Below are 23,921 nucleotides of genomic sequence, written 5' to 3'. Positions count from 1 at the left end.
GAGAGAGGGGGCTTCAATGATGCTCCAGATGATTATTGACGTAATGAGGGTTAACACCGAGCATACTTTGCCGGTGAGTACAAGACGGTGAGTTTAATGGTCAGACACAAGGCAGGTTTATTAACTGGGAAAAGTGGACATCTTGAGTTGGATGGTTCTGTAAATTGAAAACGGAGACAATCAAGTATTTCCTCGGGTTAGCTGGTGCAGCATTCATCCTGCCAGCAGCCACATAGAGACAAATAGGACCAATTCTGTGTCTAAACGTGCATAATCTGCCTTGTTTATGTAATATCAGTCCCTGCGCTTGAAATGAAACCCTCTCTATTTGCACATGCTGGCCTCTAATATACCTGCCACAACAACACTTAACATGCCATTGCATGAAAGATGGAAGCCCCTACACCTGTTATCGTTCATTACCCCACTTACCTTTCATTCAGCCTCTACTTGAGGCTGAATGAAAGTGCCCCTCCTCCACCTGCGGTGTGGTTTCCGCTGTTATAATACTCAGCTATGATTGGAGTTGTGAAAGAGAAATTTCACCATGTTGCATCAAGCAGGTGGTCTCAGACACAAACCTCCAAAGTGAGCGGTGCTGATGGTGTTTAACTTGCGCTCCTACAGCTTTTTGAGCTGTAATGAAAGTTTCATGGGGAATCGTCGTTTCTTCTATCGTGCCTTTCTGAAGGTTGAATATCCTTTAATAAATCAATCATTGAAACCGAATGTGCTTAACGTGTGTGTTTCCGACATCTGATTAAGGCTCCAACATCCAAGATGCTGGATTTGTCATCGTTGAAAACATGAGTTATATCTTGAATGATTTATCGTAGCCTGCTTCAGAGCGCTGTCATCCATTCCTGACTGGTAACACAGGTTTAGCGCTATCATGAGACAACGCTGCCCCACATAAAATGTTTGTAGGATTCAGATGAATCAGAAGCCTCCAGACATTCGATCAATTAGAGAACCCTTAAGAAAAAAAACTGTCTCCTGCATGGGAAGTTGTTCTTACTTGTGATATGTGTCTAATCACTGAAGTAAATGTGACGTAAATACTGTTTGGAGGTACGGTGGAGGCGGATCTAACTTAAGCACCCTAGATGAGACAAAGGTCGCTGAAAATGACCCTTTGATCTTTACTCTACATGTATATGTGAAGAGGCAATGCTTTACGTTAGCTGAATATTGAAGCGGCTCAAAGGAACTTTTGCTATTTTCGGCTCAACGGGTCCCCCTCCAGGCCGGGAGGAAGAGTTGCTTTTACAAATCAAAAGAAGATTTATACTTCTTTGGTTGCTTCCTCGATCGCTTAGTTTTTCATCCATCATATTACATTTTTGAGTTGCCTCGACAATGATGTCCAATGTTTCATTGCTGTTGATGCATAGCAATGCCGTAGAGCATTGATAACTCCCTCAGCCTGTACCCCTCAGCTCCATTTCCAATCCTTTCATAATACCTAGAAACAGCATTACAAAAACCTAACACACGTTGCATTATTTATTTATTTTGGGCATGAACTCCACAAAGAAGATGAGTGTTCAGGATCTTCAACTCTTTTTGTAAGGAGCTGAAACTCACAGATGTCCGAGCTCTGGTCTCAGTGCAACTAATACTCAACAGCCATCGAGTATCATTCTCAAAAAAAAAAGATAAAAAAGTTTTGTGAGCTTACATGAATATAACCAAATGAATCAAAGACCGAGGAGGTACATTTCAACACAGTTGAAGGGCTTCTGGTACCGATCGGTTGTTGCAAGGAACGACAAGTTTCTTTGGATGATTTATGCCTCTGGCAGTAACGGGAGATAGCGGGACGCCGAGGATACCTCAGGAAGTAATCAAATATTACATCAAAACACATATTTTACCACAAAAAAAAGCCTTTGTGCTGCTTGAAAGGTTCAATTTCCTACGCGACACCTCTTCAAAGTACACTTGCTTTTGGTGAAACTTTAAAATAACGTCTTTCTCAGTGGGAAATACAAACTTTGAGCTAAAGCGTTCAGACCAAAGTCATGTGAAGACGGGCGGAGGTGAACGCAGAAGCGCATCGACTGTACAGAGAGAGAAAGTAAACACAAAGAATAACTATTCAGAGAATCCTGTCCATATTGATTTCTCTTCAGCCGGGTGTACCTTGACTTTTCCTGCCGAGGATTCATTTCCCCACTCACGTGAAAGAAATAACCAACCAACAGATATTCATCACTGAGTTCGAAACTTTTTTTCTAGGTAAAACTTTTTCGTCACCTCATTCCTCCCCTCTCCCTCTGTGCAGACGCGCTCCTGAACACGAGGACGGCGTCCTTTCGATGCTGGTGTCCTGCTTTCTGACTACCGGTGTCAGATCATTAGTGGACACAGTCGGAGTTAATCAGCGGTTTTAGATGCGGGGAGGCAGGGCACGCCATGAGGCTTGCATATTGTTTTTCTCGTCATTAAACAAGAAGAAAGAAGCCTTTAAATTTGTTTGTGTGACAAAACTGGAGTTTGTGAGGAGGAAAGCCTGAGGAGGACCCGAGAGAGCAGAAAGCAGAATACGTTCTGATGTGTTGATGAGTCTGATTATGTTGCCTGGCTGATGAAAGCCTTTCTTACAGTGTATTTGCATGTGTGTGTCTGCGGTGCGGCGCATGCAGGCCTGTTGCTTCCAGGTTTTGACATTACACATCACAGTGCATCTTCCGTCTAATTGAATCCATCCCTCGGGCCGTCATCACTTGTTTATATGCTGACACCATGAAGGTGTGTGTGCGTGTGTGTGTGTGTTCAGAGAAGCAGAACACTAGCAAACACTCTGTCCTTTTGTGTAATAATAGCCCACCAGCTGGAGAAGCAGAGGAAGAGAGCGAGGGTAGGAGAGGAAGACTTATTGATTAAATTAGTCAGATTATTCATATTTAATGTTTTGCTTTGTCTCCACCAAGGCTCACTCCTCTGGTTCTTTCTGCTTCCCTGTATACCCCTGTTCATTGTGAGACCACCTAGAAACAGGGAAGGTTTCTTCAGACAACAGGATCAGTAAAGATAACAATGATGATATTAGCTTTGGCTTTAACTGTGACGAGGGCCAAACCGATGAGATCCAGGGAGGGCAGGAGCCTGCAGTCCTTCAGGTGACCACTAGAGGCTGGCTCCAAAAGTGAAAATGTACAACTTTATAGGAGAACTAAAGGCATTTTCAGCCTGGCACAAAAGCGGTTTGTTTTCGTAGCTAGATTTCATATCCGGACAACTATACGGGGTGTGAATTATGGTCGTGTCTGTTTAAAGTGGCAGCTGCATTGCAGTCTATGCCGTCAACGACGGACCGGCATCTTTTGCTTCTCAGTGCTTAGAATTTTTGTTGTACCTGTCTAGGGCGTGTGGTTGTACCGCTGACCCGTCCAGGGTGTGTGTTCTCTACCCACTAATGGCACTTTTCCACTAGTACCTACTTGGCTCTACTCATCTCAGCTCGGCTGGACTCGACTTGCCCTCGTTTCTTTTCAATACCCGGATCAGAAGTAGGAGGGTTGGAGCGAAGCTGCTGTGACATATTTGATTGTGTGATCTAAATGAAGAAGACAACAACACTAAAGATGTAGAACCTGGAGGAGATGGTATATGTGCTGCTGGGTCTGTGGCTTGTGTTCGATATCAAGTTAAAAAATGAGAGTGAGAGAAGCTTCAAGCAGCGATGCGTTTTAATTTTATCGCCTGTCTAGATCCCTTTTTAATTCTCTCCTCAGCCACCAGGTTTATGAACATCTGCACCTCAGAGTTGGATTACGAAACAGACTTTTGCGCTGCCGCCGCCTGTCGAATAAAATGAACAAGAAGCCGCCGTCAGAGTCGCTCTTTCGCTGATGTCACATCCTGACTCTGACGTCTGATTCCCAACCCCTCGACCAATCGGTGCCTGTAGTGTGATGACGTCAGATACAGCCAACTCAGCCGCTTAGAACCTCGGCAGAGTAGTTACAGAAAAAGTATCTACTCGGCACATCTAGACCCCTAGTGGAAAAGCGCCAAACCGAGGTGAGGCGAGTCGGGCTCAGTAGGTACTAGTGGAAAAGCGCCATAAGGAAACCCTGTATCAGTATTTTAAGTTATTTTATTCAATTCTATGTATTCTTTCTGCATCGTTAAAGTTGAGCAGGATTGATATTTTCACGTGCACAAGCGGTCTCTACTCTCTCTTCACCCTCACAGTGAAGGATATCTTTCAGTTTGCATATCGTTCAAAAAACATTCGGGGATGATGAATAAGAGTTTTGTTTCCTTCGGGTCGGAGGGGTTTAAATAATGAGAAGGCACCGTTTTGCTGCGCCGAAGGTTCATGCAGGATACGCCGACAACCTATGCGGCCCATTATTTTTAATTAGCCCCTTCTCCCCCGTCCTTCACTGCAAACATTTACCAGAGCTGCCTCTCTGCGTCAACGGCAGTCGACTCAACTTTTAACGTTCAGGGCCTGCTTCTTCTTTTTTTTTTTTTTTTTTTTAAAGCGGAGGGCCATGTGAGTTTTTATTTCCTGTTTAATGATCCAACGCTCTGTACTGACTGATCTTTTTTAATTGAGTCCTGTGGACTTTCTGAGCATCCTCCTGTGTGTGACATCATCAAGCTCTGCCTTCCAGATGTTGCTGTCGTCATCCAGCGGATCCTTTTGAGGTTCCCTCTGGTCACAAATTCTCAATTCCTCTCTAGCCCACATCTAATAGTCAATATTTTCGGGAACCATCGTGTCATTTTTCTTTTTTTTTTCGGTGAAACAAACAAACAACTCGCCGGTCAGGCACCTTAATTTTTCCCCCTGATCCCCTGGATCGGTCTTTTGTTCTGAATAGTGACCCTCGGATGCTCCTCAGTGAGCTGGCGCGTGAAGCCGTATTTCACCCCTCTTTCTCGCCGTCTTCCCGTATTAGTATTTAACCCGTAAATTTCCCATTTTATAATGTAATCATTTTTCAACTATTAACTGAATTGTCACTAATCTCGCGAGAACTGCCCCCTGCTGTAGCCTGGTTCTCGCGAGGTTAGCGGCAACAACGGGAACAAACTCGGAACAACGAGAGATGGATGGAGGCAACGATAGAGGAGGCATTTCTTCCCAAAAAGCAAAAACTTTGTGTAAATATCTCTAAAAATGGGAAACTGAATTAACTTGCCTAAAGAGGAGCAGAACGGGCTCAGTTACCCGTTCTGAAAGATTCGTAACTGCGATTTTAGTGTCTCTCACGGGGGAAGGACCGATGTCCGTCAGCAGCACCAGCGCAGCGCCAGAGAGTCACATGAGTAAAAATGACAAATTAAAAGAAAATGTAAATGTTTCACTTGAAGACAATCAACGGGTATATAAACTGAAAATATTTAAAATAAATAAATGTGCTTCAATTCACTTTTTGTGTTTTCATTTAGGCTCTATTATAGGAATTACACACATAGCAATGTCCACAGCATTTCAGTGTCAACAAAGGTAAAACTATCAGATTCTGAGCACATAATTGTAGTTTGTAAGTGGTTGACAGGTAGTTATTTTACATTTCTCGTAAATCTGTCTTAAAATGTAAAATACTGGACCTGGGTTGGGCTGGTGGGACAGCGGCAGAACATTTCCCGTATTTTTAAATCCAAAACTTTAAATCCATGGGTGAAGCCCATGCGTGCAAGACGTACCAGACTGGCAAGGCTGATATTTGACTGGCACCACAAGAGGAAGTGTTGTCCTTTTGTTATTGGTTCACTGGCTCCGGGACCACGCTGACCCGACTTCCCAGTGGGTCACCGAGACAAATGAGCACATGGCGACTAATGCGATAAAGGCCGGGCAGGCCATTTGTCCTGGCAGCGTGTGCGCTCACATTCATGCTCACACACCTTCACGCATGAAGAGTGCAGCTTTCCATTCAGCTCACCGAATGCACATTCACACACATGCACACACACACAGATTCACATACACACACACACCGTCCCACCAACTAACTTTGTTAGCCAGCCTGATGAAGGTGCCGACTGAAAAGCATGTGTGTATGAATGGCGACCGTGTGTGTGTATGGGGGGGGTTATACATGCAGAACTGGATGAGCCTCATCTGCTTAGTCTCACCATTGATTGTCGTTAGTGTCACATAGCTCATACTGGCGTGTAGCCTAAATTCACCGGGACTGTCCACTCCGACCCCACAGTCAGTAAAGTTTCAAGCGCTTTCAGCCTGTTCTCTCAGCCGCCGACTCGCCTCCTCGTCCCAGCATCGCCTGCTTGACACAACCTCTTTAAAGTGCCTATCCAGCTCCCTCGCCAACAATCTGAACATTTACCAGCCCGCCTTGCTAACAGATCTTTGCTTAACGGTGTGAAGTGGGAGCAATGACAGCCGCAGGTGGGCTTTCCCATCTCCTGAATTCCTCCATGGCTCATTTCTGCTCTCGAACAACAGGTTTTGAGGGTGAATTGGACTGGAAGAGATGAACGTGCATCACTTTGTCAGATGAGTTGGGGATAATTAGGTCGCTGGAGAAAATGCACAGCTTTTCTTTTTTTTTTCCTGCTGGTTGTCAGTGTTTGCTGTTGTCATCTCTCTATGCTGTATTCCTTAACCACTATCCTGCACGTGGTTCGAACGGGCGTCCATGCTGGTGATCCTGCTGAACTGTGTGACGCTGGGCATGTTTCATCCATGCGAAGACATGAAGTGCGACTCTGAGCGGTGCAAGATTTTAGAGGTAAGATTCCTATTTTAGCTTTTAATCGAAGTGTGACTTTAACCTAGGGCTGGGCGATATATCGAGTATAGGCGATGTATCTCGGCTTCTACTCTGTGCGATGTACAAAATGACTCTATCGTGAATATTCGAATATACATTTGCTTTTAGCCGCGGGCATTAAAGGGGACCTATTATGAAAAACAAGTTTTTTCTTGTTTTAACATATATAAAGTGGTCTCCCCTCAGCCTGCCAACACAGGGGAGATGAAATCCCATGAATTTCTGCAAGGTCTGTGACCCCCGCCCGGCAGGATCCCCCAGTGTCATGTGATTTTTTTTTTTTGAGCCGTTCTGAATCTGCTCCCGTCGTTACGTAACGACGGGAGCAGATTTCCATAGGTCGGCCTCCGCTGCTGAAACCACGCCCACAACTCTCTCCGCCGGCTGGAGCTTCAGCCATTGTTTAGAAGCGATGGCTGTTTGAACAGCAAGGGGACAGTAAAAATGAGGTTTTGCATCGACATTTACCCTCATAAAAGGATCAGTTCCAACAGAACGGACACATGAGTCAGCGGTAAGTGACGTTATTTTTTTATGTTATTTATATTTGTCTAAAAAGTATGATCTTTGCATGGGTTAAGTATTTAGCTTAGCTCCGGAGCACCGGGGGAGCCCCGGGCCCGGTGCCCTGAACCCGGGGGCTCCGGGCTCGAGGCTCCTGACTCGGGGCTCCGGGCGCCGGCGGCTCTATTAGTACCGTACTACATTTTTCTTCTCTTTATGGTTTCAGATTTTCCAAGCAATGCACCTGGAGCTGTTCAATGACACCTTCAGAAGACGCACGGTTCTTCCTTGAGCCAGCAATGTTATTTATATATTTTAACAATAAAGTTGCCATTTGTGAAGATTCAGTGTTGTGATTTCTTTACAGTTAACATGATTCATTTGTCTTGTAACATAAATTAAATGAGGAATCGGAGTGAATAACTGTGGTGTACCTGTTTAGAATTAAATTCAATCTTCCTGTGTGAAGACGAGGTGACTAAAGGCTGATTTATGGTTCCGCGTTACACCAACGCAGAGCCTACGGCGTAGGGTATGCGTCGATTTAACGCAGAACCGTGGAAACGCTTTGCTACGCAGCCGCTGCTCTTCTCCCCGGAGCAACGCTTTGTTCCCTCCCCTCCTACACGTCATTCAATCAGCACAGATCCTCATTATCATAGCCTCGCCTCCCCTCAGAATGAAGCACAGAAAAAGGCTTTAGAAGCGGTAAAACTAGAGACATGGCCCACAGGCTGAATTTCTGACTTATGTAGAAAAAACAAGCTTTAGATTGTTTTTAAGGCATTTTAAGGCCTTTTTAAAATATACATTAAATGCCATAATATGTCCCCTTTAAATTACAGGCTTTTCTCACTCTCTCGTCTCGTCTCTCCTTCTCTGAGACATAAAACAAGCGCACCCAGTCACATACGTCACGTGTTGTCGTGTGTGCATTATCATTGGCCCCCGACCAGCTGCAGGTGTCGGTGCTGCCGTCCGGGACCGCCGGTCACTTCACACCGCTTTAACTTTCCCAAACTCGCTTGTTTGCGCCGTGAGTTCATCTGCGCGGTTGCTACGCGCCACGGACTCTTTTCAAAGCAAACCGGTTTAGTAAAGACGGGAGGGGATGTTTTCTCCTCGCACGACATGCATGGCTCTCTCCGAGCCGGGGAGCCGCTCAGCGCGACACGCGCAGCCGAGCCTTTAGGCTGATTTATGGTTCCGCGTTACACCAACGCAGAGCCTACGGCGTAAGTGCGCGTCGCCGCGTACCCTACGCCGTATCCTACGGCGTAGGTTCTGCGTCGATTTAATGCAGAACCATAATTCAGGCTTTTCTCTTCCAGAGCTGAGAAACGTCACCTAGTGTTGCTTAAATGTGGCCACATGAAATCAATCACTATCATCGAAACAAAGTCAAACAAGACTATATGACGTCATATTTCTAAAAGTAAGTGAAAGTGATGCAAATTAAAGGAAGAGAGGATGAAACATTGCAGTCCCTACACCTACAATTAGTCTTAATATAAAGGTGCTCTAAAGGCCCTCCTGCTCAGAGCAGCTCATCCTGGTAAAACCAGGTAAAACCTGGTAAAACCAGGACCAGAACATGTTCTTAGCAGATGTTCTTCAGACGGGGAGTCAGAGAGATGCAACGTGCACTTTCTGTTTTGAAATGACACTTTTTATGTTTATGCCACTCACTGCTTAGTAACTGTTTAATAAATACAGTTTTGGCAAATTTGACTTATTTGAAAGTTTAAAATGAGCATATATTAATGCAGTATGAACAAGAATGTTTTAATGTAGACATATAGAATCATCATAGGCTACTGGTGTGATTGTAGGCATCAAAGTGTTAATTCAAGGCTAAGGCAAGATATCGAGAGATATATTGTGTATCGTGACATGGCCTAAAAATATCGAGATATCAATAAAAGGCCATATCGCCCAGCCCTACTTTAACCTATCTTTAAACTCCATCATGGAGGTCATGATGGTCTGGATTCATCACACGGTGATAAAAGTGATCACTTTTCCAGTCTGACCCACATTTCCCATAATGCCAATTATGGCCTCCTGCTTGAGGGCCAATGCCTCCATGCAACAGAAATAACTGCACAGGTAGCTGAGTAGAGTTGACTTGCTCTTAGATTTCTGCTCTATAAGATGGAGTATTAGGGCAATTTCTAACAAACCTCCTTTAACAAGATATGTCAGTGTCGTCACTGCTCTGCTAGATCAACCATCAGTAGGTACCGGAGGACTGGATCTTCATATGCTTGATACAGGACTGCTTTGTTCATGGGGGAGATGTTTCAAAACCTGAATGGTGATGATCATTTTTGGGTAAATAAAATTGAGACTACTTTCATGTTATTAAAAGTAATTGAAAAGTATAATTTGATCATGCTATTGGGTGCATGCATGACTTTAGAAACCAGAAAAAGTCTGATATTAAAGTCTCACAGTCTGACTTTAGAGACTCTGAGATTCAAGAATTCAAATTTTAGTTTCTAAACACAAAAATTATGACAATAGAAATTCAGACATTGAGTTTTTAAACTTAAAAAATAGTCGCTATAGACACCCAGAAACTGTGATTTCAGAGACTCGAGAGTTCTAACTTTAGAATTTGTTTTAGAAACTCAAAAATTAATTAGTTGGAGCTTCTCAATTCAGAAATTCAGACTTTAGAAACTAAACAATTCTGAGTTTCTGAACTTAGAAATTCTGATTGTAGAAATGTATAAGTTCTGAATTTCTAAGGTCAAAAATATTGACCGTAAAAACTCAGCAGCCAAAAAAGAAAAATCATACTTAAAGGTGTATGTAAAACATGTTTTTTGTTGCTTTAACATAAAGTGGTCTCCCCTCAGCCTGCCAACTCAGAGGAGGAGTAAAGCAACCAAATTATGCAGTGTCTGTACAGCCGCCCGGATGATCCATCCAGTGTGATGTGGCTTCTACGAGCCGTTCAGATTCTGCTCCCGTCGTTACGGGCGCAGATACACCGCTACGGGCGTAGCGGTGTATGGCGTCATTCAGGCAGCCAATCAGCACAGAGCCTCATTATCATAGCCTCCACGCCCACTCAGAATCCTGCATAGATAATGAGGTTAGAGAATGGGATGATAAAGACATGGCTCAGAGGCTGAATTTGTAATTTATTTAGCAAAAACAATCAAAAGCTTGTTTTTAAGACATTCATGCCTGTTTAAAATAGGTATTAGATGCCATAATAGGTCCCCTTTAAGTCAATTACATAGAAAATGTAGAAATTCGGAAAATGTGATGTTAGAATCTCAAAATTCTGACGTTAAAGACTCAAAAATTTGTTAACTATGGTAAAAAATAATGACTTTAGAAATCTAGAAACTTTATTGCAACTTTATTGTAACTCAGGAAATTTAAGATTACAAACTAAGCAATCAGACTTCAGAAACATAGAAATCTGACTTTAGAAACTTAAAAGTTCTGATTTTCTAAGCTAGGGAATTCTGACTTTAAGGGCTCATTGTATTTGACTGTAAAACATGAATTTCCAACTTTAGATATGCAGACATTGTGACTCCAGAGACTCAAGAATTCAAACTTTAGACATTTCTTTAAAAAAACTCAAAGATTCTGACTTTTGAGACTTAAATATCGAGACTCTGGAGACGAAGAACTTCTGCCACTTGGAATTCAGAAGTTCTGAATTACTAAACTCACAAATGCTAGAAAGTTGCTAGAAAGTCATACATTTAGAGAAAATTCGTACTCTTTTCTTTCACAGATAAATCTTTGCTGAGATACAAGCAAGTCAATTTACCTGCCAAAATATTTCACATTCTGCGAATGTTGGCCGAATGTTGGCTGAGAAGAGCGCGCTTTCAGGTATTCAGCATGTGGTTCTTCTTCTAGGCCCGTCCTGCGACACTAACCAAAACCAATAGTTACTTTATTTCTTCATATCTTTCATGTATGACATCGTCGCGGGAACAATGCAGCCATGTTTTAAGGCATTTAAGGTTGGCTTCCTTTACCACAAAGTACAACTTGCACTACTTTTTAATCTGGCATCTTTTTCTCTCACAATTGTATTCCCCTACCCCCAGCATGAATGAGTTTTGTTTCAAGCTGTCCCTAATATGCCATCATATATCTGTCTATTGATTGAAAACTCATTTGCTCGCGTATGCAAAACAACATGACAGCATTATTCACTGGCACTCGCTTGTCTTCTTTGATCTTTATTTAATAAGACATATACAAGCAACTGAAAGGTTGGTATGAACATGAAGGGAACACGCAGACGCAGATCACGGAGACATCATTTACACACCTGAACCCTCAAATGCAGAATGACGGGGGACATGTGCAAAATCCCTGTTTGCAATGCAGATCATGAAGCAGGACGCTAAGCATCCAAGATGCACTGGAGTCATGTCTGCACGTTTGGGTCCACCAAGCTTTAGAGAAAGCTACGGCAACATTATTTTCCAACAGAGGTGGCTTTTGAAGCCCCCTGTATTTGCATTATCTGATCTTAAACTGCAACATCTTGTGCATCATTTGCATCATTTGGTGGACCTCCTTTAACCTGACAGATTCTAATGGAGGAGCCGGATCACGGATTTAAGCAGTGGGATCCAATGAAAGAGATCAGCATTTTTCAATCTTGTTGATCTTGTTGAGGGAAGGAATAACTTGCCATTAAAGTGGTTTTACAGAGCCCCGTTTCCACTGAGCGGTTCAGTATGGTCCGCTACGGTCCGGTACTGTATTTTGTCTGTTTCCATTATAAAATGGTCCCATGAAACTTAACCATACCATACCTGTTTTGGCATGGTACTGTAAGGGTGGAGCTACTGGCGTCACGTGATACAATCCGTTGACTGGCGCACAGAAAACATCTCTACCCACAACAAAAGCAAGCATGAAACACTTTGCGCAAAATATGGTGGCATGGATTGTACAGACAAAGTACCAAAAGCCAAGCGTAACAAAACAAGCTGCTGGATGACCTCCATTGTTGCTGTTGGTAGCGTCTCTATAGCATCGATTTTGTTGTCTTCAGACTACTATGACATCACGCTAGGTACTCACCCCTCATGGGCTGTGGCCGTCCCACTTGCAGTGCAAACACTCACCTGAATCGACTGGACCGTACCGAACCGCTCAGTGGATATGGGATCATCCTATTTTCTTGTGCACTGATTCAGTGGAGTCAGCTGTTTTATTCCCAAATGAGTGACCTGTGATGATTTTTATACGTTTTAAATGGTTCCCTCACTTAACTTAATATCACACAGGTTTGACACAGTTTTCCCAAAAGTGTTGTAGATACATGTATCTTATGGCGTTGGGATAAAGACCTTAGATGTTGATGCTGTTCTTATGATTTCATTGTTATCAAGACATTGAGATGAGTTTTACAGAAGCAGCTCATATCTGTACAGACAACAAATTACTAAAAAATATAATAGGGACAAGAAACATGACAAAGAAAAACACGACAGAAGTTGAGGGTAGAAATGAAGCCAAACAACAACAAAATGGACAGAGAGAGGATGTTAAATGAAGAAAAAGCCAATTGCAGAAAAAAAAGAAAATAAATGATAGAAGGTAGGGAGTCTGTAAGGAAATGCAAAACTAAAAAAAGCAAACATAGGAAGGAGATGGGAACATTCAGGGAAGGGACGAGAGAAAAACAAGAAAAAATGGAAACAAGGGCAACGTCAACTCATCAGTTGAAAGAGGGAAAAGAGAAGATGATAGCAGAGGACTGAAAAGAGAGAACAGCAGAAGAATGTGTTAAATGCAAGCAAAGAGAAGACAGAAATGTAAAAGGGGATCAAGGAAAGGACCGGGAAGAACGGACAGAAGAAGAGAGAACGTGACAGGTGAATATGGAGAACGGAATGTGCCGAGACAATAAAAGAAACACGAGGAGTCTGCCGTTGCCAGGGTAGCCCGGGCCAATCCACTCACTGCCTCTCCTCTGCTCCAGGATATGAGATGTGATTTAATTCACTGGGTCTCCTCTGCGGAGTCCCGATGAACATGCAGCGCACAAATGCATCGTTATTAATTCCTGGCTTCCTCCATTTTAATCTCCCCGTCGTCTCGTGAGATTGTAAAGACGCGTGACCTGCGCGCTCGTGTGTTCAGCTCTGTGTTTGATCCCTCTCACACATCGGGACTCACTACTTCACCAGCTTTCTCACCATGCAGGTCCATCTTTTTCTTTTTTTTCCCACTTCCACGTTCCTGGCACACTGCTGCAGTCCCTCCTCACGTCTCATGTTTTTTTCTCATATGGAAGGTTTGACCCGACACTGCAGCTTCTTCAGGTGCATTACCGTTGAAATAAAACAACTCAAAGTTGCTCAATAGCCATCAGCGGATCGCTATGTTGCAATCATCTGAGGCTATTACGAGGCCATCTTCGCTGTTCACTGATGCTGCTCATTTGCCTCAAACAGTGCAGGAAATTAAAAACAAACAAGCAATAGATATACCGTACTCGTAATTCTGTTGTTCGTTGAAGCTTTGAAGACAAATAGAATTTTATAGTTCTGCCTGCACGGATGGGTTTGAGCCGTTCATCCCATTCCTCCTGCAGATCCCTATCAAACTATGTCAAACCGATGAGGAAAAATGTCAAGCCTCCCCACATAACCACTGAAAAGTTTAGTTTATGATGACGAAGGGACACTTCAGGTGGCCCAAAGTCATTCCAGCGCAGTCTGGATTAAATTCTCCTGGACACGGTTTTTCTGGCCCAGTCTCAGGGTTCGAACACCATGAAGAAGGATGTCACTATATCTGGCTGCTGCCATCCGGAGGCACATCTGATCTTTAGCACATCCAGATTGTATCCAGATAGGTTTGTTGTCGTTGACGATCTGAACAGCAAAAACGCCATGAGAAATCAGGTTTTTATCACAGTGGACTTAAATCACGTAGAAACCATGTAGCGTGCTGGTTTCCAAGGTGATTTCAATCTGGCCTTATACAGATGATTCTAATCTGACCACTCTGGTTGCTCATACAGGAGCTCAAATAGTCTTAAACAATCAGTGAGTGATGGAAGTGATGGAGCATTCTTCCGTTAGGTGGCCTAGTTACTGCATTTCAACTTTATTCAGCCCTCTAAGTTTATTTAATTTTTTCTATGATTTATTGATGTCAAAGGAATATTGGTGCCAAGAAAACATCCCCACAGCATGATACTGCCACCACCATGCCTCACTGTGGAAGATGGTGGAATCAGCCAGACGATGAGCGGCTGTTTGTCAGATGTACGCTGGGAGTTCTGTCCAGAGAAGCAGATTTTTGTCTCAGCAGACAGAAACAATTTTCCCTCCAAACATTTAGTCCACACTGCAAGCCCGCTGTCATGTTTCTTTTATCAAAGTTGTCTTTCATCCAGCAAGCTCACAGCAAAGGCCACCAGGCTCTGTTTTGCCAGGGTTTAGTTTGTTTTTGTTTTAAACAACATAAAAAAAAAACTCCAAACAGGAGAACATGATTCACTTAGATCCTCAAAGAAAAAGGTCGCAATCTGCTGTTTTTTTTTTTTATATATAGATGAGTAAAAAAATTCTCATAATATCTTTTCAAAGTGTCACTGTGGATAATGTGCATGTGGGAAACTTGCTGTAGCTCTACAACCAATCAGGTTTTTTTTAGCCACGCAGGCTGTGGTGATAAAGGATTAAAACATTATCTTTTTGCTGCATTGCAGTGTTCAGTGAATTTAGCACTAAAAGGACATTTTTTTCCTTTTGGCCTTTGTAAAATATTTTTATGCTCTAGATACTTTTTTTTGGCTCATTTATTATTACTTCCATATCGAAGCCCTGCGCACAACAGACAGACGAAAAAATGAGGAATACAGAGGTTTATCGAACAAAACCTGACACACGGACTATGAGATGGATGTCAGATGGATAAACGGCACGGTTATCTCTTGATTTGATTCATCAAAGATGCACTTAACCATCTCTTGAGATGTAATGGACGCTTGGACCTCGTAAAAGAGGAGAAGGGCTTTCTTATTGGTGCATAAATCTGAATCCTGCACAGGTCCAGTAGAGCACGAACTGTACCTTTACTCAGACTTAAGACTAAACACATTTTTATGACCAAGACAATAGGTGGTCCGCTCCCTTATCCTTACAGATGTGTCGACACACACATATGTATTTTCGTAAGGACCGAGGTCCAACAACACCACCTTGGGAACTGCACCCAAAGAAATTCAGTGTATATGATGTAAAAACCCAGCCAATGCCGAGCTCAGCTACTAGTTTAGAAATTATGCTTTATATTTTTTTTTCTTTCAATGCTGAAGCATTTTCTCCCGACATTTTGCATAGAATTACATTTTGTACAAATGCTAAAGCGCTGCTTAGCATTACATTAGTGGTGCCTCCTGAGCTCTGAGATCATGGCTGTGCGGAGCGCAGACCTTGGGGCTAATGAGGGAGCTAAGCGCGGCTTCTCCAGGACTTTCCTCTCAGATGCAGACTAAATGAGCTCTCATCTCCTGACACCCTGTCTGCTGAAATGATCACAGTGTGTGCTGCAGGGAACGAAGAAAGACCGCTCCTCATATCGGCGGTACCGTTGCACTGACGCTTTGTTTATATTGGATTTAATGATGCTCAAAGATCTTTTCGATTTCACTTGTTTTCAGCTCCACGGCTGCAGTGCTGCAAATCCCTTAATGGGCTTTAAAATGTGTGCAGCATGTGACATCCTTTGTCCTGAGACCTAATCGATTTAGACAAGCAAAGCTTCCCTGAAACCTCTTTAAGAAGACAAATCATATGAGAACTAAAAAATTGGAATCAGAAATGGTGATAGACTTATTACTGAATGAATGATGGACCGCCGTCATTCACTGACCCGCAGATCCACCTTTAGCAGTGACTTGAAATGGTTGTTGTCTGTAAGCCATTATCAGTCTCTCACACTGCTGAGGAGGAATTTCTGTCCTTTTTTCTTTCCCACATTGCTTCAGTTCTTTGAGGTTTATGGGCAATTGTGCTCTAAGATCTTGTCATAACATTTGAATTGAGCTGAAATCTAGAATTTGACTTGGCATTATCAAACCCTTGACTTTTTTTTCTGAGATTTTGAGATTTTCCAGTGTATTTGGGATCATTGTCTGGTTTCACAACCCAGCTTGACCAAGCTTTAACAGCTGGATAGTTGGCCTCACATTCCCCTTCAGAATCCTCTGGAAGGCTTCAGTACCCAGGTCCTGTGGTTGTGAAATTACTCCTAATCATCATCCCAAAACCCAGTGGGTCTGAGGTACAGCTGGCCAATTTGTAGAATATTAGTCAAAAAACCACTCGGTATAACTGACATTACTTAAGTTTTGTAAAGGGCTGTTTCTGGCATCGCCCCCTACTCACCATGTCATGCACTACAAACCATCGTTGCCAATCTTTGGTGCCGTGTAAATATATGTTTAGTGGAAATTTAAAATTAATTAAAATTAACTTGCATCAAAACTAAAATGTGAAGTTCCACATAAGATCCTCTCATTCTAAGCATTGGGTGATTCAGCTTCAGCTGCTGGACGTCTTCAATAAAAGATCATAAATGGTTCATCCGTGCATATCCCTTCATTTATTTTAAAATCACTATGATTTGTAATCTATAGCTGGAAAAATGAAATAAAATCACAATTTTTATCGTTGAGCACTTTTACAACAAAAACAAGCAAAAAGGTGATTAAATAGGGGACAATTAAAGAACTAAACTAAAATAATTGTTCGTAAGGTAAAATTTCAACTCATCATGATATTGATTTGAGGTCATATTGATCATCATTAAGGCGAAACAACTTTTTAGCCTTATCCGTCTAGGAGTCTGTTCCAGAAGTCTCGTGGTTTAAGTTTCTGTTTTGTGAACCTCAGTCATGTTTCCATGGTCTTCTCAGACAGAAGCAGCTTTCTCTTCAAGAAACATTGGCCACTGTCTTGATTTTCTTTTTCAATTCGTGAATAATGTTTTTCAGCAAAGACCATTGAACTCTGGATTGTTTTATGTACCGTTTCCACGTTTCCACACTTTGGCGCTTTGTCCGGATCTTTTAGTCCCAAAGTTAGGAACCTGGGAGTTATTTTTGATAGCTTTTTAAAATTTGACCGACAAGTGGACAATGTTGTGAAGACAAGTTTTTATCAGTTGCGTCTTTTAGCCAAAGTAAAAACATTTTTGAGCCGTCACGATATGGAGAGAGCTATCCACGCTCTAGTCAGCTCCAGATTGGACTACTGTAATGCACTTTATGTTGGCATTGCCCAATCCTCTTTTAGCCGTCTTCAGCTGGTACAAAATGCAGCAGCCCGTCTTTTAACGAACACACCCAGACGAGAGCACATCACCCCGGTCCTCTATTCCCTTCACTGGCTGCCTGTTCGTTTTAGAGTTGATTTTAAACTTTTAATGTTTGTTTTTAAAGCTCTTAACGGCCTTGCCCCTCCTTATTTATCAGAGATTTTAACGGTGCGTGAGCCTGGTAGAGCTCTGAGATCCTCCAACCAACGTTTGTTGGAAGTGCCCAGGTCAAAGCAGAAGCGCTGGGGTGACCGAGCCTTTTCAGTTGCCCCAGGCTCTGGAATAAGCTCCCCTGTGAATTACGCACCATCTCTGACCTTGGCCTTTTTAAATCTAAAATTAAAACTTATTTATTCAGGGTGGCTTTTAATACCCAGTAGTGTGGTGACACTTTTTTATACTTGATGTTTTTTATATGTTCATATGTTTTATTCTTGTTTTATTTTGTTGTATGTTATGTAAAGCACTTTGGTTCACCTTCAGGTTGATGTAAGGTGCTATATAAATAAAGTACATTTACATTTACATTAATGTGCAACAGCAGCAGTTGCTTCTCTTAGACCAATTACATCTTTTGCTTATGTCTTTCCCTTTTGGTATTGTGTTAACATACATCTAAATCCTTCACGCTAGAAAACTACTGAAACACCTGCTTTTATAGAGGTATGCACATTTTTCATGATCCGTTCATTAAAGGTTTACGATTACCAGCACCTAGCTGCGGGTTATAACTCTGTATCCCATTATAGCAAGGGGGTACTTAGTATTTCCCCAAAACCACCAGATTAAAAGAGAGGAGTCCTAACCATTTCACATAACTATTGAAAGTCTTTACGAACACAGATAGAGCCAAAAACAGAACCATCATCCCTATCACAGCCTCTTCTCTAAAGGCTTTTCTACTTAGGCAAAAAGACCTCTGATAAAGTGTTAGATACAGAAGAAAATACATCAGTGAGCACTTTAGCTCAGAGTGGAAAAATAAGGGATAAGTGATGATTTGGCCCAAGGAGTCATTTGAAAGACAAGCCAAACTCTTACTCAGTAGTAGCTTTAATGTCAAGGAAAGTCTTTCTTTTTTTCTTCTTCTTTTGACTGCAGACAGACACATTTCATCAGAGGCCTTTCTTGTCTCAACAGTACAGCAGTCAGTCTCAACTCCTTCAGCCCTGCAAGCGACGGTTCAATGTGATGTCTGTGGAAAGCTAATCAGATCTATGCCAATAGAATTTGAAGACTTGATTGGAGCACGACCCTGTTATATAGGACCTCTGCAGGAGCTTGCAGGCCTGTATGAAAACAAATTTGTCACACATGCGCCTTCAGGAAGAGGAAACGTCAGCTTGAGTCCGTAAATGGTGGTGATTGAGTTCACAATATTATCTCCCTCCACCTGCGAGGAGGCGATCTCAGATGACTGGCAGATCACCGTTAGCCTGCCCTATTGTCCTCGCCACATCAGGGATACTTCCTCGGGACGTATGGCTATCTGCCGGCCCGCCTGCATGCATTAGCATGTATGCGTGCGTGTGATGAAAGCACCTGACCCCAGTGAGAATGGCATTCAGACAGATGACAGGCAAAATTAGCATACATAGTGGCTGAGGTTTATTTTTGGTAGAGGGGGCAGATAAATGTTTTCACATACCTGATGCCACCTGGTTCAACTACTAACCAAAAAAGAGTTTACACATCTATCTGTTCAGATCAATGGATTTTTGCCAGCGTTACTCAACAAGCCAACATCTGGCTTGCAATTTTCTTCACCAGGAAGTGAAGAAACTTTCCGTTCCTCAACTGACCAGTAGGAGTTGACTCCAGCTGACTTCTAGCCAGAAAGTAAACACCTAACTAACGAGTTTCCAGCGAGGTTTAGGTCTCTATAGTTAACACTAGGGGGATGAATTTTGTCCTCATTGGGTAAATACACTCATGATAAAGAGTGGAGTCTTTCAGTTGATAGCTGTCAATGGTAAATGGTTAGCTGTCAGCACCACAGCCACTTCGCGATTAGCTCTGTCTTGACTTGACTACCGAGTTAAGAGTGAAGACCTAACGGGCCAAAATCTTTCAAAGACAATATGTTTAATTGTCCTGATAATTGGTCTACCTGACCACCACATTTGTGTGTTGGTTGGCAGAAGGGTTCAAGGTTGAAGCTTAGCTAAACAAAAACTGGGTACTATCCATATTCAACAACTGCTACCGGATAAGTGGTGAACGGCCTCTAGATTGATGGGCACTTGCAGTGACCTCAGTCTCGCTGAGTCAGACTGGCTAACAAAGGTCTTGGTCAGTTACGTACGTGTTGGCTTGTCGAGGGTCCTGGTGGTCCTGGCTGCCCCAGTTCAAGCGTTAGCCCTAACAGTGCTCATTTCAAATGTAATTTCTGTAGTGACAACAGAAATTAAGATGAATGGACAGATTTAATGAAAGATGAAATTAGTTAGCATCATGGGCTAGCATGAGTTATTGAAGCCAAGCTGAAATAGTTGAGGCCTGATTTATGCTTCTCCATGAAATCGACGGCATCACGTCGCAGAGGCCCGTCGTCAAAGCGAACTCCCTCTGTAGAACCTCTACGTTATCCAAGGTGCACGGCCAAAATGTTCTTGACTACGCGTCGACGCGACACAGACCATCTTAGAAAAATGAAACCGGAAACCGCTGAGGTTCTCGAGTCCATGAAAGATCTGTCCGACACTCCAAAACTCCAGAGCGTTTGTGCAGTGAATTGCTTTGTGCGCTTAGATCCCAACGCAGAACTTCAAGAAGTAAACAGCTTCTCGCCATTTCTTTTGCGTTCGAGTTGACAGAGGAGCGTAGACCACGTTTACTTTGTGGTAATTGAGCTACTTTGGATGAATAGGGTTTAGGCAGTGTCAGTTTCTACCAACGTGGCGTCAAGCAGAGAAAGAGGCTTCAACCAGAGTCCTCAGGAAACCTGTGACTCCATAGTTATTTAAATTTTTCATACAGTCTGTTGTCCAGATGCCCTTCACTGATGTAAAGATCTCACTAGTCATCAAAAGATACAGAATTTGTTTGGAATTGATTCAGACTCCATTAGTTGTTTTTTGAGATGAATATTCATTGATGAGTTGAAACAAAAGCTTTACATTTTTTATTTTCTTTTTTTGGTCCAAAAAGGATCTGTCCAACCATGAACTCTGGAAAGAACTAAGATTCAAGAAGGTAAAAGTGTTGGACCGCCTGTGTGTTTGCTGTGCGTCGTGGGCCTCGCCTGTGAAAAATCCTCTCCTGGAGAGCAAGTAATGTGCTCACATTGCTGGCAGCTGCTGGTGAAGCATAAATTCAGAGTTCGTTTCGAGCTTTAGCCATGAAAGGCACTGTGGTTGAACAGACAAAGGAGACTATAACCAGGCAAAAACACTGATTTTGCTGCCAGACCAGGGAAGAAGATACACACTACTTGACCGACCCCTGGGATCCCAAAAAATAGTTTCACATTCGGACTGAAGAAAACCCAGAAAAGTTGCATAAACCCCCGCTGAACTTTTGATTAAGTTTTTTTCCCCAGTGTCACCTGGAAATGGTCTGCTTTAAAAGGCTGCTAGACTTATGCTGAGGTCTGAATTTTATGAGTGTTATGCAAGCATACAATCCAAGCTGAGCAGAATAAATCCCAATACTGAGTCTTGTGGGATGGTTCAAGTTTATTCTAACTTCATGCTTTTAATTAGTGTGGCTTTTGCGGCTTTATGTCTCAAATTCTCAGCCTTTGTTGGAGAGAATCGGGGAAATTAGGAGCCGTGCAAAACAAGAAGTATCTGGGCAAACATTCAGTTTTCCATGAAAACTGAATGTTGATTTTTACGAGTCGATCTTAAAGTTGCTTTTTTCTTAAAAAAAACAACAAAAAACTGATTGAAAGTAAACAATCTTTAGCTGTGCGAAATCTCTATTTTCCCAACTGCATTCAGGGTCTCCATATGTTCAGAGGATGCAGGAAGAACATGATTCCCTGAAAGACAATTTAGGATCTTGCTGCACTCACTGGACTTTAAAAGACATGAAAAATGAATTCAAGTTTTTCAGCCTCGGCTGACACAGTTTGCAGAGTTTGCAGTTCAAAATTATCAGTTTAAATTTCATTTGAATTCATATTTATTTACTTTTTGGAATTATAGTCCAGCTTTCATTGTCTCCAGTCCCTGCCACTGGAAAAAAAAACAACAGCGAATGTTACTTTGGACTCCCGTCCCGGTCATCTATTGCAACAATTGCTCAGTTCGTGAGACTATTTCAATCCAGAGTACAGTCTAAGAGCCTCAAAAAAGTAGATGGGAAAACGAGAAGCCCGAACAAGAGGAAATCTCCAATAGTGTTGTAAAGTGACTTCACCTCCATATATAAAGAATCCTCTCAGCTAAAAATACAGAAATAAAATTCCACATGGTTTATGTGTTTTCTTTCTTTCTTTCTTGCTGCTGAATGATGATAAAATGCTGGGAAACCAAACGTTTGCATACCTTGCAGGTATGTTTTGGTCTGCTCTTGCGCTTACATAGAACCCAGTTAACGTTAGGTTACTTACGTAACCCCGGTTCTCTGATAACTCTGTTCGGTATCTCAGCCTATAGGAGAGCGCCTCTCATGTGGTCGAACTACGGAAGCTCCAATGACACTCCGTCTGTCGGAGACAGACCAATGACAGCAGTGACAGGAGAGCCCGCCGCTCTCCCTTATATTCTCACAGCTTCAGTGCACGGGTATTCTTAAGCATGCTTCTTCCTCGGGTACTGCAAGGAGGGGAGTGTACTGAGATACAGCGTCGTCGTCCACGTCGGCTGCTCTGCCCATAGGCACTTCCTGCTCGAGCTGGGTGCGCAGCTGGAGGTCGGACGAGTCCATAATGTCACCCCATCCCGGCGCTGGAGGCTTGTCATCCGGCCCCGCGCCACTCAGTGAAGGGAGGGGGGGGTCGGAGTTAGGAGCGGCGGCAACGCGCTCTCCTCTCCAGGGTTTTAGCCGGCATACCGGAGCATGCACGACTCTGGGTTAGCGAGAGCATTTTTAGCGTGGGCCACTCCCATGCGCGCAATGCAGAGATGGTGACCGTCTCTGCCCGAGATGTAAGAGCCACATGCCGCCGGGCAAGGGCGGGATGAAGAGTCAGGAGTTTTCCCGGCACTCGTGCCCGAGTCTGTCGCCATGAGACCGGGGAAAAAAGGCGCCTCGACGGGGCTCCCGGTGGTGAACGTGTCGGGATGGAGCTAGCAGGTGTAAACTGCTAGAACGGAAGGGATGAGCTCGCCTCAACGCGTTAGCTTATCCCCTCGACAGACGGGCTAGTAGGGGGTAAAGGCTACTAGCCGGTCTTAAACTTGAGTTAGCAGGTGTGAGCTGCTAGACCGACGGGATGAGCTCGCCTCGACGTGTTAGCTTATCCCTTCGACAGACGGGCTGGTAGGGGGTAAGGGCAACTAGCTGGTCTTACTCGAGTTAGCAGGTGTAAGCTGCGGGCACCGGGAAAAAGCTTCACCTGGGCTAAAAATAGCAGACTGACAGGGCGACCTACCAATCTGAAATCACGTAATGACACGCAATCCTCAGCGAATGCCGACGGCAGAGCCGAAGTCCTGCGCTCGGCGACTGAGAGTTGCAGCAGGAGACAGATTCTGGTCGGGCTGACTGAGGAGAGCTAGTAGTTAACACTCGCGGGGAAGAAGCGAAGAATACCCGTGCACTGACGCTGTGAGAATATAAGAGAGAGGGGCGGGCTCTCCTGTCACTGCTGTCATTGGTCTGTCTCTGACAGACGGAGTGTCATTGGAGCTTCCGTAGTTCGACCGCATGAGAGGCGCTCTCCTATAGGCTGAGATACCGAACGGAGTTAGAAAGAGAACCCTATCCAGGTTCTACAAAGTGCTTTTTTATGGTCCTTCTTGTTTACTGTTTACTTCTCTCTTGATTTAGAGCTTCACTTTGATTTTTACTCTTATACCCCACTGAGCACCTAGGGGGGGGGTCAACATCCTCCTTAAGGACACTCTGACACGAGAAGAGACCGAGGATACATCCGCCAATCGACTACCACCTGAACCACGGCAATCTGTTTTGTGATCAATCACTTTAAAAAAGACTTTGTGTAACATGGAAAGCAAACAACAGGAATACCCTGCTGCCGAAGCTGGAGAGATATTTCATCTACTTTAGAGTCAAAGTGTACTTCACTATGTAATAAGCATTCCAGAGCAGATCGAAACTGCGTTTCACCAGACACCAAATGTGCAATTCAAACGTAAACACACACCCACACACACACAAGTACAGTAAAAAGAAAATGCAGACAACAATATA

The 23,921-nt window shown here is 43.3% G+C and overlaps 1 protein-coding gene across 11 annotated transcripts in view; it reads left to right on the top strand.

Moving 5' to 3' along the window:
* The window catches only part of cacna1g (calcium channel, voltage-dependent, T type, alpha 1G subunit), a 367,678-nt gene that overhangs the window by 101,898 nt on the left and 241,859 nt on the right, over positions 1-23,921 (top strand). For all 11 annotated transcript variants that reach the window (XM_061709003.1, XM_061709001.1, XM_061709005.1 and 8 more), the window contains exon 3: positions 6,608-6,719. In XM_061709003.1, coding sequence (XP_061564987.1) covers positions 6,608-6,719 — 112 coding nt within the window. The remainder of the gene's footprint in view (positions 1-6,607; positions 6,720-23,921) is intronic.

This window comes from Cololabis saira, chromosome 19, assembly GCF_033807715.1.
Source record: "Cololabis saira isolate AMF1-May2022 chromosome 19, fColSai1.1, whole genome shotgun sequence".
NCBI lineage: Eukaryota > Metazoa > Chordata > Actinopteri > Beloniformes > Belonidae > Cololabis > Cololabis saira.
Note: the sequence above shows the minus strand (reverse complement) of the source record. Positions and strands in the feature narration are given on the sequence as shown.